Genomic DNA, 17,394 nt, shown 5'->3' on the forward strand with positions numbered 1-17,394 from the left:
TTAATGCGCTCCCCTGCTGAGTAGAAACTCCGCAGCTTCGGCTTTACCACGAGCTGCCGCGATTGTCAACGGAGTGTGACCATTACTATCTTTTGAATTGATATCAAAACCACGTAACAGCATTGTCTCGATGATGGCGACATTACCACCACTGGCAGCGTCGTGCAGTAAGTTCCTTCCATACTGGCCTTTCAAAGACGCATCTGCTCCCTTGTCTAAAAGATAGTTTACGGCCTCTATCTTGCCAGACAAAGCCGCGATCATCAAAGGAGTATTATCACCAATATCTTTTGAATTGATATCAAGACCACGTGACAGCATTGTCTCGATGATGCCGACATCACCACCCTCTGAACCAAAGTGTATTAAGTTCCTTCCATGCTGGCCTTTCAAAGACGCATCTGCTCCCTTGTCTAAAAGATAGTTTACGGCCTCTATCTTGCCAGACAAAGCCGCGATCATCAATGGAGTACTACCATTACTATTTTTTGAATTTATATCCAGACCACGTGTCAGCAATGTCTTGATGATGGCGACATTACCACCCTCTGAAGCCATGTGTGGGACGTTCGTTCCATACATGCCTATCGAAGATGTATCTGCACCCTTGTCTAAAAGATAGGTTACGGCCTCCATCTTGCCAAACAAAGCCGCCATCATCAATGGAGTATTACCATAACTATCTTTTGAATTGATATCCAGACCAAGTGACAGCATTGTTTTCATGATGGCGACATTACCAGCCGCTGAAGCATTGAGTAGCAAGTTCCTTCCACTCTTGCCTTTTAAAGACGGATCTAAGTGGTAATTGCAAAATATAGAGAAGTATCAAACAATTCCTCTTACACTTATATATAATTAAATACTTACCATTATTTTTTATTTCTCACTTGATAATAATTCAAGATGACATCAAAACGTAATTTTTTAGCGTTGATATTTATAAATGTATTACTAATTTAAATTATTTAATTTCGCTTTTCAAAAAACATAGGCACGCAAGGCGTGCAAGAGTTATTTTTTTGTGTGAAGTGTCGGAGATAAAAGCATTCATGGTACAGTAATGATTTGGTCAATTTGACATTTTTTCTTTGGTTGCGATGTTACATCCGTCATGGTAAGATAGCTAAATAGTAAGCCATAAAATGTTTGACTGAACAAACTACAGTAATCTGACATGTCTCCAGATTAATGTAGATACCATCTTATTTTCTAACAGGCAATTTGATTCGTTCTTTGATACAACCCCGGTGTGACACGCGCACATGCATAACTCCCTCACTCACCGATCACATAACCCTTCCAACCCCCAAGAGGAATTTTTGCTCAAAAATACTCAAGTTAATTTAGGGACTTTTTCGCATTTTATACGAGACGTAAGTTTAAAAATAAGATGTAAAATATGTAAAAATCATTCGAAGAGTAGATATAATTATTTATAAGACACCACAAAAATAACTGAACAGAAAGTTTTATTAATTCTGTTTTAGTAAAAATAATTAATGTAATTTTGGCCAGAACGGGCTCTCATAGCATTTCAACCCCCCCCCCCCCCCCAAAATACAATTGTTCCTATCATTGAAACCACATCAACTTTTTTTTCATTCACATCTTAAACCTAGTAGTAGAGCGGCCAAGACTCATTTAATTCAAAACCTTACCTAATAACCAATTGCAAAAACGTGAGGACTGGGAAAGAGTATGGTTGTTTTCCGTTTGTTTGAAAAACTACGATATTCAAATGAAAGATCAACTAAATCTGAGAGTCTTAAGCAAGAATAGAAGTATTCAGAGGAGGGAAATGGCAAAATGATAGCTCTTCAAATATCACCTAAAATAGAGAGTTTTTATGAATTGGGTAGACAGGCCACAAAATTGTAAGGGTTTGTATGGAATTTTGAACTTTTGCAAGGCTTCCATTTGGACAATTTTCCGCCGAAAACTCTCAAACTTGACTGGGTAGCTTTTCATTCAGTAACATTTCATTTGAAATGTTTAGATTTTATATCTAATCAAGATAAGAAACTCGTCCCAGTCCTCTCACGTTTTTGTAATGGGCTATGGGAAAAGCTTACCCTTCATCGCATGCTCCTAATTATAAATTATGCCAAACACTATGTTTCTTTGACTGTTTCTTCGCCCACAAAATCCTCAGCCTAACCCACAGAAAATGTCGAAGTAAGCCCAATATATGAATACTTCCTCCTCTTTTAAAGAAGAATGAATATAGCCGTTCTGAACTGTATCGGGATCAAATCTTCTCACATACCATTCACCTTTACAACAAGAAATTTGATTGGCTGTTTATAGTAGATTTTTTTTTTGATTTCAGATTTTTATTAATTGACACTATTTACAGACATATTTCACTATCGCACACTATTACAAAAAATTCATTAATTAAAATAAGGAAAATATAATAATAATAAAACCAAAACAAAATGTGCTCAGTGACCAAAGAAGCATATGCTATCGTGTTGGTCACTGACACGTTCAAAAATAAAAGACAAGACACATCAATTAATAGAAACAATGCAATAAAGGAAGTAAAATGTGAATAACAAAAGTATTCGAAATAAACAAGTTAAATGAATAAATCATAATGCAGAAGAGTAATATTGAGATCCAATCTGATTGGTCTGACATACATTCATCCCTCACTCATACCGAAAAGCGGGTGAAGACTTGCCTAGTGATTTCAATGCTAGGACTGGAACCTTGAATGACTTTATCAAAAATGATTGTCAAGATTTTATCGCAGCCGATAACGCATATAATCTTGATAAGAACTAGCCAAAACGAAACAATGCGGATTACAGCTTTAACAAATTAGGAGGCGAGACATTACATTATGTATAGGAAATAAACTGAGGATATTAAACGGCAGAGTTACAGGTGATCTAGACCGAAAGTTAACATCGTATCAATACAACGGGGCAAGCACCGTTGATTACGAAATACTCAGCGAAGATCTTCAAAACACAGTGTTAGGATTTCAAGTACTAGCTTTGACACCATATTCTGATCACTGTCCTATCACTCTTAAATTGGCTTGCCTAATCGTGGCATCATGTCCAGCATCAACGCCCCAAAAGAAGCAGAACAGAGGCATCCTCCCGAAACTGCTTCACCAAATTTCTTTGGAAGCCAGAATCTAAACATACATTCATAAGTACATTGTCGAGTTTTAATATTCAAAACAGGCTTAGATCTTTTAGTGCAGAACACCATAGTTCAATAGATGATGAGATTTCACAGTTCAATAAAGTACTAAAATCAGTTGCAGAACTTGACCTAGTACCATCACGTAGTAAAATGCGTAAAAAGACCAAAAAATATAAACCGTGGTGTGATAATACTTGCAGACAGTTAATGAAAAAGCTGCAGAAACTTGCCAACAAAATTAATCCCACAACTCCTCGATCATTGCGACAAGAATATTTTGTTCTCAAAAAGAAATGCAAAAAGCTGATCAAAAGGCTAGGTGTGTAAAAGATATAAAAATAAACTTTTAAATGAAATAAACACCTTGAATTCCAACCAAAGCGGAGATTTCTGGAAACTAATAAACAAAATTCGAAAAAGTGAAACGATTGACGAAAGTTTTGATATTCCACCAGAAGATTAGATAAAGCACTTTCAAAACCTTTCATATGACGCAGAAGAAACTCAAGAATCACACACAGTTGCCAATCCCCCAAACAATCTTGACGAAACTACGCTGTCAGATGAAATTTTAAATGGGCCGATCACCATGAAAGAAATTCATGATCAAAGTTCTAGACTCAAAAATAAGAAAGCACCTGGTATGGACACTCTCCTAAATGAAATGATCAAACACGGACGGTATTATCTCATATCTTCCGTCTAGAAAGAATATTCAATGACCTCATTGAAACTGGCATCTTCCCAACTGAATGGAACATAGGTGTCATAAAACCAATATACAAAAAGAAAGGTGACAAGAAATGCCCAGCCAATTACAGAGGAATCACTTTAACCAGTTGCTTAGGGAAACTGTTCACATCAATTTTACAAAACCGATTAAATAAGTTTATTGAGCAACACAATATTGAAATCCAGAACAGTTTGGGTTCAGACCAAACGCTGGAACCACGGATAGTTTATTTATTCTCCGCCAAATACGCCATAAATACACCAAACAACACAAAAAGATTTATGTTGGTTTCATTGATTACGAAAAAGCTTTTGATAGTGTATGGCAATGCGGTATGATCCATAAATTACACAAATACGGAATTCTAGGAAAATTCTTGAATGTCATAAAGTCCATGTATTCCTCAATCAAGAGTTGTGTTAAAATTGAGTAGAACACACTTACAGACCTATTTTCATGTAACAAGGGGATAAGGAGAGGTGATGGTTTAAGTCCAGTTTTGTTTTCTTTATTTATGAATGATTTACCGCAATATTTTAAGACCGAGTTTACCAGAGGACCAGGCAGGGGTGATACATGCCACCTCTCCTTTTTGGATGAAACTTTGTCAGATTGAAGGTCCTACCCAACAACTCTAAAAGACAAAGTGGGCCGGCTTTGTGATTTTTCCCTTAGGAGTTAGATCACCCCCCCCCCCGGTTTTTTGCCCAATATCCCAAAAATGTCACTAAAATAAGCATCAAATTTAAACACCGCTCCTGCTTACAGAATACATTGAATTTTATTGGTATTTCACACAAATAAAGATTGGACCTATCTTAGTTCAAGTCATTTGAAGTGACATGTACTAATCAAGGAATGTCATTTCCTACCCATGTCACGCAACATTTAGCTATAAGGCAAATTAGCTCAAATTCTGACTCAAATATTGCTTAAGTCCAACTTTCTAAATCAAGACTAATTTCATCACAGTTTAGAGTCACCCTTGGCCTGATGAAATCAAGAATAAAATTTTTGGGATCTGTCATTTTTTGGTAACAAAAGCTGTTCAAACAATATAACAAGAGGCTAGTTTTAACAAAGAGGCAAGGGCAAAATCTAAAATATTAGATATTATAGAATCAGTTTATCAAAGTTATTTCTATGTTAATGTCATTAACAAAGTCTTTAAATATTATTTAGGGCAGTGGAAGCTCAGTGAATGCAAACTCTTTGCAATATCCCTTAACCCTCGGACGTACAGGAGGGGAGGGGGGGGGTGGATGCCATCCTCGCAATAAGGTATTTTCAAAATTTTGAAAAGACAATTTACTCTAAGGGGCTGGAACTTTCAGTAGCTGTTCATTCATCCTTCGCCGATATTTTGATATGTCAATTTTGTGTCCATCATTTTTTATGTTTCCATAGCAACCACTAGTTTCATGTAGGTTTGGCCAAAAATCAACTCTTTGTGACATAATTTTGTATTTTTTCCAGTTTTCTTCATCAAATACCAGAAATTCACCAATTTGTACATTTCATAAGCATTTCGGCTTGATTTTGCATCAATTTCCATTATTTCTTGACTTTTTAGAAAAAAAGTAAAATCCGAAATGGCGGATCCACGATGGCGGGTCAAATGACGTCATTTGGCATAATATGACGTCACAACCAACAAATATGGTATCATTTTGTAGAACAAGCTCAGGGCTATCTAATCAATGTAAATTTATTTCGCTGTGCCTAAACAGAGCACAAACCCAAGAGGATTCCATCCATTTCCTCCTTATACCACGGTGGGGGTGCTAGTTAGCTTGTACATCCGAGGGTTAAAATAACAGTGCAAAACACCTAAATTCTATTTGTATAATTTAAATAAGGGAATAAAGGGCCGTGATGTTTAAATTCTAAAACATTGACCAGTTAGATGAGAGTTTTTCTGGACAAACCTCACTTTTTAGATTACCCTTGAAACCCTGCTCGATCATCACGGGCGGGTCACATGCTTGATGTTGCCGTTGATGATTGTCAACTCTTACCTTACACTCGGCATACAAACTCATCAATCCTGAGAGGTATTCTTTGCTGACATTATTGTTTGCCCTCATATATTAACTCGAGCTCACCCAATGAATATCCATTTCATGCGAATCGAGTTAAAAAACATCTATGATTTTTTTTACTTTGCTGCATCAGGCAGGCAAGTAAATCTTAATTAGTATAAAGATAAACATTGTGCATATAATTTTGAAAGCATGGGAACAAGAACCAAAGACCTTGATCAGCAGCAAATAATATCACTAAGTGATAATTAATAGTTTGTTGTTGTTATTATTATTATTATCTATTATATTTATTTATATTTATTGTTGTTATTATTTATTATTCATTACCACTGCGTAAGGGATTTCAATCTCTATTTATAGATGGGCACACTCCAATAATAAGAATGGCTTCGATGTTTTGCTCAATTGTATCTTTTTTGAAAGAAAAGCTCGACAATACCGGATGTTACCTTTGTTCTCACGTCATCCACTCACTTGCCAGCCTTAGCGAGTGCACAGGCATTAAGATCGTCAGATATGATTTCAGTGATCTACAGACTGAAAAGGACCTCTGTGACAGAGGAATTGCCACAGTGCAGAGCCATGTGCGTTGTAACATAAATGAAGGCCGCGACATTAAAAGTCCTAGTGATATCCTATGGCGGGTTAAAGGGTGTCAGGCATCAATAATATTGTTAAGACCCAAGAGTCAGGCCAGACCTTGAAGCACACAGTGTCTGGGATCTTGTCTCTAACATTTTTTAGCTTCAAGTTCGGAGGTTTGAAAGTGTAGAAGGCTTATGATATGGGTCCTGGTAAACGTTTCACACCTGCACATGAGGAATGGATTTGGAAGACCTCAAGGGTCTACAGACTTATGCATAGAGCAGCCCTTAAATGTACTGTGAGAGAGACTGCTACTTTTACGACCAGGAGTTTGACAACTCTCAGTTCCAACAGCCTGTATAGGCATAGTTAATAGAAGGAGATTATTATGAAACTCAACAAAGTTGTTTGTTGTATGTTTTTGTTCTCTTTTTTGGCCTTGACCGTGCTCAAAACACAGTTGTTGTATACTACTGACCGAGTAACTGACCAATAGAAACGTTTTGGTTACGTAATTCATGCATAGTGTATAAGCGCAAAAAAAGATTTTGCACGGTCGTGGACCTTCCGACACAAATCTTGGCATCTTTGTTTGTTCCTTTGATGTTTTCCGGGCTTCATAACCATTCCCCACTATTAACAATGGTCTAGGACCTCGCAATCTATTGAAGAAGAGTCCCAGGTTGTCAAAGCTACACGAGTGTATTCCTCCTACTCTGAAGAGGGATTCACAAAAGCATAGCAGTCTTTTGCAGTCTGCAGAGACAGATGGATGTGGGTAAACACTTAATAAAGTTAGAGAGAGAAACGGCATAGACAGCATCAAGATAAAATGGGTTGAAATCTCAAACCTCCTTTAGTGATCATGATCCACAAGACAAATCTCAAAGGGATGGGTCTGAAAACATCACGAAGAGGAACCCGCTTTTCTGAAAAAGTGAACACATATCCGAAAAGAACATTCTTGGAAGGTGAGGAGACAGGACGAAAGTGTAGTGAATGAGTACAGTAAGATGAGACTGTGCAAGACAGTAGTGGCACGAAAATGTCCAGCAAAGAAGAGTAGCTTACTGCAGACCAAATAGCCCAGTACTTCAGCATGTTGTCTGTAATGTACAGAAGTGGCCGACTAGCCATACACCAGGCTGATCTGAGTCCCTCTCAAGATGATGCAGAAGAGATCTTGACCAGGCTTGCAGTACGAACACAATACTACTTGCCAGCTACTTCACCATCCACCATGTAGAATATGTAATGCAGTCTTGTGACCAGAAAACACAAATCACTTATTTCACAGCGTCATGGAGCTACGGATATACACAGGAGGTTACTGAGCAGAAAAGAAAACGATACCCAAGAGCCACTCAAGCTTCTTGAGTGCCTAGAAAAATTAAAAAAGTTCAACCGGGCCAAACCTTGCTAAACCTAAAGCACTGGTGCCGTGTATGTTGTCATATGTGCTCGCTTGAATTGGACCCTAGGTTTCAGATAATTTCAGCTACTAGATCTTCTCGAGGCTCAATTTTTCCTCAGAATTGCAATTTTTTTCACACATCTTCTTACTCACAGACATGCGATTATTTACAATGTTTTGTGCTAACATCTATGAGGTATAACCTTTATCTGCGGTTAATTCAGTATAGGAACTTTCAGAAGAAAAACGCATTTTCGTAAAAGCTAGCTAAAGCTCGATCTTACAATTGAAGTATTATTTATATACAACTGTATGTGTTTGCCAAGATTTACTTGCATGCCTGATGCAGAAAAATGAAAATGTCAAGGGTCTTTTGAACTCGGAATGAGGGCAAACAATAATTTCAGCAAAGAATACTTCTCAGGATTGCTGAGTTTGTATGCTGAGTGTAAAGTAAGAGTTGACAATAATCAATTGCAAGATCAAGTGTTTGACCTGTGATGATTGAGCAGGGTTTCAAGAGTAATCTAAAAAGCAAGATATGCCCAGAAAAACTCTCATCTAACTAGTCAATGTTTTAGAATTCAAACACCACGGCCGTTCATTCCCATATTTAGATTGTACGAATAGAATTTAATGTTTTGCACTGATATATAACCCTTGGACGTACAAGCTAACTCGTACCCCCACCGTGGTATAAGGGGGAGATGGAACCCCTCTGAAACTAGTGGTTGCTATGGAAACATAAAAAATGATGGACTCACAGTTGACATATCAAAATATCCGCGAAGGATGAATGAACAGCTAATGAAAGTTTTAACCCCTCAGAGTAAAGCGTCAAAATTTTGAAAATACCTTATTGGGGGGATGGTATCCACCCCCCCCCCCCCTTGAACGTCCGAGGGTTTAGGGATATTGCAAAGAGTTTTGCATTCATTCAAGACTTTGTTAATGACAAAGACATAGAAATATTTTTGATAAACTGATTCTATACTTAATATCTAATATTTTTAGATTTCGCCCTTGTCTCTTTGTCAAAACTAGCCTCTTGTCATGTTGTTTGAACAGCTTTTGTTACCAAAAAATAACTGTTGCCAAAAATTTTATTCTTGATCTCATCAGGCCAAGGGTGACTCTAAACTGTGATGAAATTAGTTTTGATGTAGAAAGTTGGATTTAAGCAATGTTTGAATCAGAATTTGAACTAATTTGCCTTATAGCTAAATGTTGCGTGACATGGGTAGGAAATAACATTCCTTGATTAGCACCTGTCACTTCAAATGACTTGAAATTCCTGGTGTGAACTAAGATAGGTCCAATCTTTGTGTGAAATACCGATAAAATTCAATGTATTCTGTAAGCAGGAGCTTAAATTTGATGCTTATTTTAGTGACATTTTTGGGATTTTGGGCAAAAAACCAGGGGGGGGGGGGTGATCTAACTCCCAAGAGAAAAATCACAAAGCCGGCCCACTTTGTCTTTTAGAGTTGTTGGGTAGTACCTTCAATTTGGCAAAGTTTCATTCAAAAAGGAGAGATGGCATGTATCACCCCTGCCTAGTCCTCTGGTACACTCGGTCTTAAACAGAACAAATGCCCAGGCGTGGTGTTAGGAAATCGATCTCTAAACTGCTTAATGTATGCAGATGAGTTGCTAGTAATCAGCGCTTCTCCAGAAGGGTTCCAACAATCGCTTAATGTAATTCATAAACGTGCTCAAGATTGGAAGCTCAAAATTAACATCAGAAAGTCAAACATAGTTATATTCAGTGGTAACGGACAAAACAAGAACAGGGTAAATTAAACATGACAATGAAACTTTACAAATTGTTGAGAAACAAATATATTTAGGTATAGCAGTGACGTCATCTGGTCGTTACACCTATGCAAGAGAAATTCTTAGCAAAAGCCATCAAAGTTCTCTCGATAATAAATCGATCCTTCTCTAACACAGATGATACAGCAACAATTACGATTAAGAACAAACTCTTTAATGCCCTGGTTAAACCCGTGTTACTTTACGCATGCGCAATTTGGGGACCGGAACTGTTATCATACAAAACACTTTTGATAAAAGTACAATTGAACAAGTTCATATAAAGTTTTGTAAACAGTCATTGAACGTTCCATGGTATACAGAAAATATTGCTTGCAGAGCAGAGCTTGGGCGGTACCCTTTAAACATCGAGATGAAAGCATCAATCTTCAGCTACTGGCAAAGATTGAAGCATTCCACTAACAACGTTTTGTTACGAGAAACATTTCAATATGCAAAAAAACATACAACTTTCTTTGAAATTCAACAGAATGAAGAAATCAATAAAAAGTGTAAAATATAAGAAACAGCGACCCAACAAACATCAAGAATGCACGATCAGTTATTGAGAAAACACTCAAGAATTAACATTTACAGAACTGGCTTGAAACCCAGAATAGGTCATCAACAAGTTCAAGAGAGAAATTTACACAAAAGAAAGTTAAAAATAATTATCAATTTGAAAACTACCTGACATTAATTACAAAGCCAGCACACAGAGTTAGCCTGACAAGGCTTAGATGAGGATGTCATGCATTACGAATACAACCTGGCAAATATGAAAATAGAGGAGCATTAATCCCAGTTGAAGAGCGAACATGTTTAGTAAACAAAGAAAATTGCATAGAGCATGAACAGCATTTCTTGATGTATTGTCAGGGGTATACCACATTTAGACGTGAGCTGCTATTTCAAACGCTGACACCCATTACCCCAGTTTACATGTAAGTGATAACGAGAAGACGAAGTATTTACTTAGAGCAGAAAACACGGTTACATGTAAAATTATAGGAAAATATATCCATTCAATGTTTCAAACAAGGAGAGAAATTCTTGGTTCACAAATGTAATAAGCCGGCTATGAATTTTTCTAATTAATTGTATACGGATATGGTAAATGTTATTTTGTATTTCTGCTAGTTGTTCAAACTTTTGTTGTATTTAGACCAATACCTCCCTTTCGAGAGTAAGGCGCAGTAAAGAATACTATTACCATTACTATTGCTATTGCTATTGCTATTGCTATTGCTATTGCTATTGCTATTGCTATTGCTATTGCTATTGCTATTGCTATTGCTATTACTATTACTCACTCACTCACTCATCCATTGACCCGCTCATAGCATACCCTTGACGTGCCGACTAAGACGTTTTTTTTTACAAAAAAACAACTAAATAAACGACGCGTTTTGTCATGCAACAACGCGCACGCAAATCAAATCAACAGCCTACGAAACTAGCGCTAAACTTTCTAACATTGTTGTACACCGTTTGTTTTTAGAAAAGTGTTGGAATGGTAGCATCCATGTTGGATTAATTTTGAGAAACATTTTTTTGTAAGATTCACCTATGGGTGATTTTTGTCTCGCTTCTCATTCCCGTAGACTTGAGGAAGAGACTATCCATAGTGTAGTCATGCCTTTTCAGCCTGTTTTAATAGACTGCAACGACAGTTGTTGTTTGCTGTGAAAGAACACTTCAAATGCATACTGTTAGAAGTTTGTGGACATTTGTTACAAATAACAATAATAATAACTAAACAACAATAATTTAATAATAATAATTAATAATTTTACAAAGCCGTTACTTTCTGATGGTAGGGCAACGTCGATCAGTGTTTCTTGTCCTTGAAGGTAAATTAGCAGCGTTGGCTCTCCTTTCGACAACACAATAAACAGAACTACCAAGACTAAAAGAGCACGAGATTTTCCCAGCACAAAGGAGGAGCAAAGATAAGAGAAACAAGGTTGACCAAATAAATGATCAGCGACAAAAAGTTGGTGGTCATTCGTTCTAGCTGACGATGAGTCTTCAAAAAACTGTTTTCCAGCCAAAATGCTGATGCAGTAGAGGCAGTTAAGGTTGTACAAGACACTTCTTCGCTGTACATAACTGCTGCTGCGAGAGATGCTCTCTGCCGACGACGCTGCCCTGGCCTCCCATACACAAGAAGGGCTGCAGAGTCTCGTCAACTGCCTGGCTCATGCCTGCCGAGAATTCGGCTTAACCAATAGCCTGAAGAAAACAAACGCGATGGGTCAGGACGTCAGTGAAGCGCCCAGCATCTCCATCAGGGACTACACCCTGGAAGTGGTCGAGGACTTCACTGATCTCGGCTCATTTATCTCGAGCAACCTGTCCCTTGAGGCCGAGATGAACAGACATATCGGCAAAGCAGCATCAACCATGTCCAGACTGTCAAAGCTCTCTAAGAGAAGCATGCACTGGCTTAGCTACGTTCGGCGAATGGAAGTCGGCTGCCTGCCGGAGGACGTCCTCTACGGCGAGCTGACGTCAGACTCCCATCCTTTTGGCCGCCCAATGCTGCGCTACAAGGACGTTTACAAAAGAGACATGAAGTCTGCCGAAATCAACCCGGACTCCTGGGAAGCTGCCGCAGCTGACCGCAGCAACTGGCACCACATGGTGCGCACAGGGGTGAGGGGAGCAGAGGCCACGAGGAACGAGCAGTGGCATGACAAAAGGGAGCGACAGAGAGCAAGGGCAGATTAAGCAGCCTCGCAACCAACACCTTACACTTGCAACAATTGCGACAAAGACTGCCTTTCCAGAATTGGGCTTAACAGTCACAGTGGACGCTGCTGCACAGCGACCTAACGTTTCTTGGCCAGTCCATTAGGGACCTTTAGCATCGAGAGGATTTGGGACGACGACGGCGACCGGAAGTAATTTTCATTTCCGGCATACGTTGTCAGTTTTGACGCGAGGTCGTGGGAGGCCCGCGCAATCGTCAAGAAGCTGCTTTTCGCGGTGTACAGAAAACGTGAGTGTATTTCTGCCTTTTACTCCTCTAGTTTCGGATTTCAGCCAGAATTTTGTTCTTAACGGCTTGCAGGATGAAGTGAGATTGATATTTATTTTAAGATGAGGAGGGGAAAATGATATTCTTTTACTTTCTTGCAGGCTATACTCGTGTTGACGAAAGCCGGATTTGTCAATGGCGGGAACCTACGAGGGAAAACTGAAGTAAGATCCCAAAATTAAAAGCGCTTATAAAGCTCTGAATTTTACATCTGTTAATTTTCAAAATTGAAATAACTTTTCTCTGATATGTTTCCACTTTTGATTTTCCTTTCAGGCAAATGGAGTGGACGGAAGAGCACGATGTGTTGTTATTACGAGAAATATTAGGCAGCAATGTGTTTGTTGTGAAAAAAGGCAGCCCTGCTCGTGGTCTGGCATGGGAGGCTATAGTAGAGTCACTCAATAAAATTGACTCTCCAAAGTTTCAACTTAAGGACAGAAGAGCAGTGGGAGAGAGATGGGTGCTTCTGAGGAAGAAATTTACGAAGAAAATGAGCGAGGAAGAAAAAGAGAGTGGAATCTCTGTGGATGATTTGACAGAAAGAGAAGCGCTGATTGAAGAATTAGTTTCGAGAGAAGATACCGCGACAGCTGACGCGGATTTTGCCTCCAAACAACAGGATAAGGACAAAGAAACGGCCGAAGATATCCGAAAGAAAGCCATGGAAACGTTAAGGGAGACGAAGAAACGCAAATCAGAAAAGGATGCATCTCCAAAACGGTGCAGGTCAGGCCAGAGATGTGCACAGCCGCTCGTCGATTCTCTAAGAGAGAAAGCTGATGCTGATCGCGAAGTGCGACGACAGGAGCTTGATATGAAAAAGAAAGAACAGGAAAATCAGCAGCAAGTCATGCAGTCACTGCTGCAGGAGCAGCAGAAAATGAACAGAGCGCTTCTTGCAGTGTTACAGAAAGTAATGGAAAAGTAATGCTAGTGATAAATAATGGTAATTGAACTGAGTGGAGTGCAATTTGGTCTGAAATCATACGCGTGATTTCAAAGTCGAACTCACGCTGCGCGCTCGTTCGATTTTGAAATCACGCGCATGATTTCAGACCAAATTGCACTCCACTCAGTTCAATTACCATTATTTATTCGCTTCGTTGAAATACTTTTTGGAGTCTTATTCAGCTACTACAGAACCGCTGAGAAAAGAACTAAATGGCCACTAATTAACACAGTTGAAATTCGACTGATCTCAAAATAATTCGCTTGTTTTTGTCGTCTTTTTGATTTATGACTTTCATCTTTCTTTCGTAGCGTCGTAATATTTTCGTCGCGTGGCCAAGAAATTACTCGATTTCTTGTTTTCAGATTGAGTTTTAAATGAGTTCTTCGCTTTTATTTTTCGTTGTTTTCTCAAATGTTAGCCGGTATAGTACAAGAATGAAATTCTCTTGAATTTGGTTTCGTTTTTTGTCCTCCAAAGTCAATAATTAACTCATTTTTGCAAAGTCAATTTTCTCAGCGTCTGTGGGACATTTTGTCGCGCGGAAAAAGAAATAATATAATTTCTTGTTCACTTATCAGTTTTACACATCAGGTTGAGTTCTTTTTGTTAATACTTTTTAATATTTTGACCCTTCATTTATTCAACTTTAATTAAACGATGTCTTGAAACCTGATCTTGTGTCTGTGGTTACTGCGCATATGGTTTATTTTTGTGCTTTTGCTCGCTCTGAAATATTCCAAAAAAACGCCAGCAAATTAAGGGTGGGTCGCCGGCAATTTCGTTCAGGCGTCAATGGGTTAAAAGAAAAATGGAAGATTTGCATCATAACAAAGTTAACTATAACCTTCCTTCTGTTCGAAGCCTTGATCATGAGGCAAGGAACTGCAAAATGGGCTACTCTACCAGCACTTAGGCAAATGCTGCTATCATATTGGTTGATCCTTTGCACACTATCATCCAATAGTGTACAGTGGCTTGAGGTGGTCAACAAAATACACCTTATTCCAAAATGGCCGCCATTTTAATGTTCATTTGTTTGCTTGCAAACTAGCCCCTGTTGCCTCGCTCAAGGGAAAATACTCTTAAATTTCGAGTTTAAGAACAAGGGGTAATTTGAAGGCAAACAAAAGAACACTAAAATGGCGGCCATTTTGGAATAAGGTGTATGGTGACATTCCTGTTTCTCCACAGTTTCAGGCAAAGATTTAGAAAAATAATGGAATAATTCAATGAAAAAAGGACTTTCGTTGATATGAGACTTCAGTCTGATGAGAATTCAGTCTGAAGGATGTTCTGCTAAAGCACGGGGTTTAGTAATACTTAGGATGTAGAGGAATAATATTGGGAAATTATCATTTGGGATCAATTTAGTTAGAATTCTAGTAAATAGATTATTCACTCTTTTTTTATTAAACTTAAGTTAAATCCATTACAATACAACATTGCTTGAGTTGAGGAATGTTACATGTAATAGCTATACATTACTTATGATCACTACTTACATGAACTAAGATTGCACCCCGGGGTTACACCCCTTACATTACTTTTATTACATTACATACTGGTGAAATACTTACAAGACAATACATTACTGACACTGCACTGTTACTGTCATTTTATGAAATATACAGTAAAACCCACATCTAAGAACTTACTGGTTTCAGAACCTGCTGGCAAAACTTTGCCATTTTAATACCCACAAATATAAGAACCTGTTGTGTGTTACAATTGAATTATGATAATCATTTTAACCCAGGAGTGTGACTTTGAGATTGCAAATTTACCTGTCAAGAACGTACATAATACAGTAGTGAATTGATACTGTATATTCAAGGACCAAATGGTTTGAAACCCAAGTTTAGTTATTTTTCTGGTAATCAACTCATATATCTCCTTCATAGGAATTAAGAACCTACTTAGCCTAAATTGCCAATAACTACCCCAAAATACAAGAACCTATTTTGCCAGATATAAAAAAATGAGGTTCTTACACACGGATTTTTACTGTATCTCTCTTGATCTCTATTTAAACAATAGAGTGTTTCTGTCGAGGACCTATCGGCTGATGGTTGCCCCGCGGAAATTTGATGTTCTTAAAACAAATATTTACCCGAGAAGCGAAGTGAAGTATTGTGCAGTGTTGAGATGTGGCAAAGTTCAACATACTCCTTTCGAGCCCACTCTTCTGTAAGTATTGGTTTTAATCACTTTCCAAACAATTTCAAATAACTCTTTCAACCTCTATTTTGGATCAACCCCATGAAACTGAGCAATACAAAAAAAATTTTCTTCGCAAACTTTAAACGACAAAAACAAAAATAGTGCAAACACAATTTCCACCAAATGAACACTAATATTAGTCTCTTTAGAGTCACAATACATGATCATTGTGTAAGCCCTCAATGTTTGACTGACAGGCTCTATCGATCAGGTTTTTTCACTGCTGTCTAATGTCATACTTTTGGAGCGTGTTTCCAAACTGGCGTGTCAGTGAAACTGAAAAAAAAAAAACTGTAAAAAGTAGTGTGAGAATTGTACTCTAGGGAAGTATTGTATAGTAAGTAGTATAAGTAACGTATCATTAGTGGTATTGTAAGTAGTGTCTGTCTTGGTTTGTTAGTAGTGTCCTTTGTGTTAGCCGTCACTTTATCAAACATCATGATCTTAGACGGAATCTTGAGAATATGGAACACATGTAGTCTGAATAATACGCAAATTATTGCAAAATAGCTGCTTGCGTGAAAAAACGGTCTATTTTAGCAGCTTTCTGGCACTTCTAAAGGAAAAAAATTGATATACCGCGAGAAATTGCTATTGTAAACAAAATTACAATGTTTAATAAAACAGTGAAATATTTTGTTAACTTTTTTCCTTTGTTCTTCTTCCTATTCCTGTAATTTCGTTTTACTTTGCCTTTGTTAACTTAGTGTGTATATACGTATAATTATACGTAAAATTATTGTCAATATGTAGCTGAAAACTACAAACTTAAAAGTAGATAAACATACACTATTTAACCACTACGTACTTTGACCTGTAAATGTCAATGTCAAGTTAACCACTAATAAAATTTATAAAAAAAAACCCAGTTCTTTTCGCAGCTAATTTTATCCACGGATGGTCGCACTCTATGGACTACTGATACTCCTGAGTCTTCCCATTGCAGTTAAGTATTAAGTTATTGTATTAAAAGATCAATGGCATATTACTGGTATACTAAGTGAAGTCTTGAATGCAGCCATTATATTACACTAAAGGACCCTATGGCGTTATAAATACAGTGCCATAACAAGTCAACGTGATAATGCTAATAAAATACGAGCTTACTTAGCGTACTATAAGCGTGATATAGGACCAACCTACACTATTGTTGTAATACCAAACAAAGCAAAGTCTTCCTCAACAACTTTGAGTTCACTCATTTTTTTCCCGTTAACACGTTTACCTGTTTTACAAACATACAAATTAGTCCGCTATAACATCGATTAAAAATTACAAATACAAAATCTTTGTTTAAAAATACAAATATACTAAAACTCTGGTAAAAAGGAATATACTAAATCAAACTCCGTTTTTAAAAAATACAAATCCACTAACACATTGCTTAAACATTTAAAAATCTACGAAAACTCTATTAAG

The 17,394-nt window shown here is 37.7% G+C and overlaps 2 protein-coding genes across 2 annotated transcripts; one reads left to right on the forward strand and one right to left on the reverse strand.

Annotated features, from left to right (window-relative positions):
* On the reverse strand, positions 1–717 carry LOC145489388 (uncharacterized). Its single transcript, XM_081468350.1, has one exon. It carries the CDS (start codon positions 715–717, stop codon positions 1–3), a length of 717 nt encoding a protein of 238 aa, XP_081324476.1.
* Positions 718–13,069: 12,352 nt separating this feature from the next.
* On the forward strand, positions 13,070–13,742 carry LOC145491392 (uncharacterized). Its single transcript, XM_081470582.1, has one exon. The coding sequence runs from the start codon at positions 13,081–13,083 to the stop codon at positions 13,729–13,731; it is 651 nt and encodes a 216-aa protein (XP_081326708.1). The 5' UTR covers positions 13,070–13,080; the 3' UTR covers positions 13,732–13,742.
* The last annotated feature ends 3,652 nt before the right edge of the window (positions 13,743–17,394 follow it).

The sequence above is a fragment of the Orbicella franksi genome, chromosome 6, assembly GCF_964199315.1.
Source record: "Orbicella franksi chromosome 6, jaOrbFran1.1, whole genome shotgun sequence".
Classification (NCBI taxonomy): Eukaryota; Metazoa; Cnidaria; class Anthozoa; order Scleractinia; family Merulinidae; genus Orbicella; species Orbicella franksi.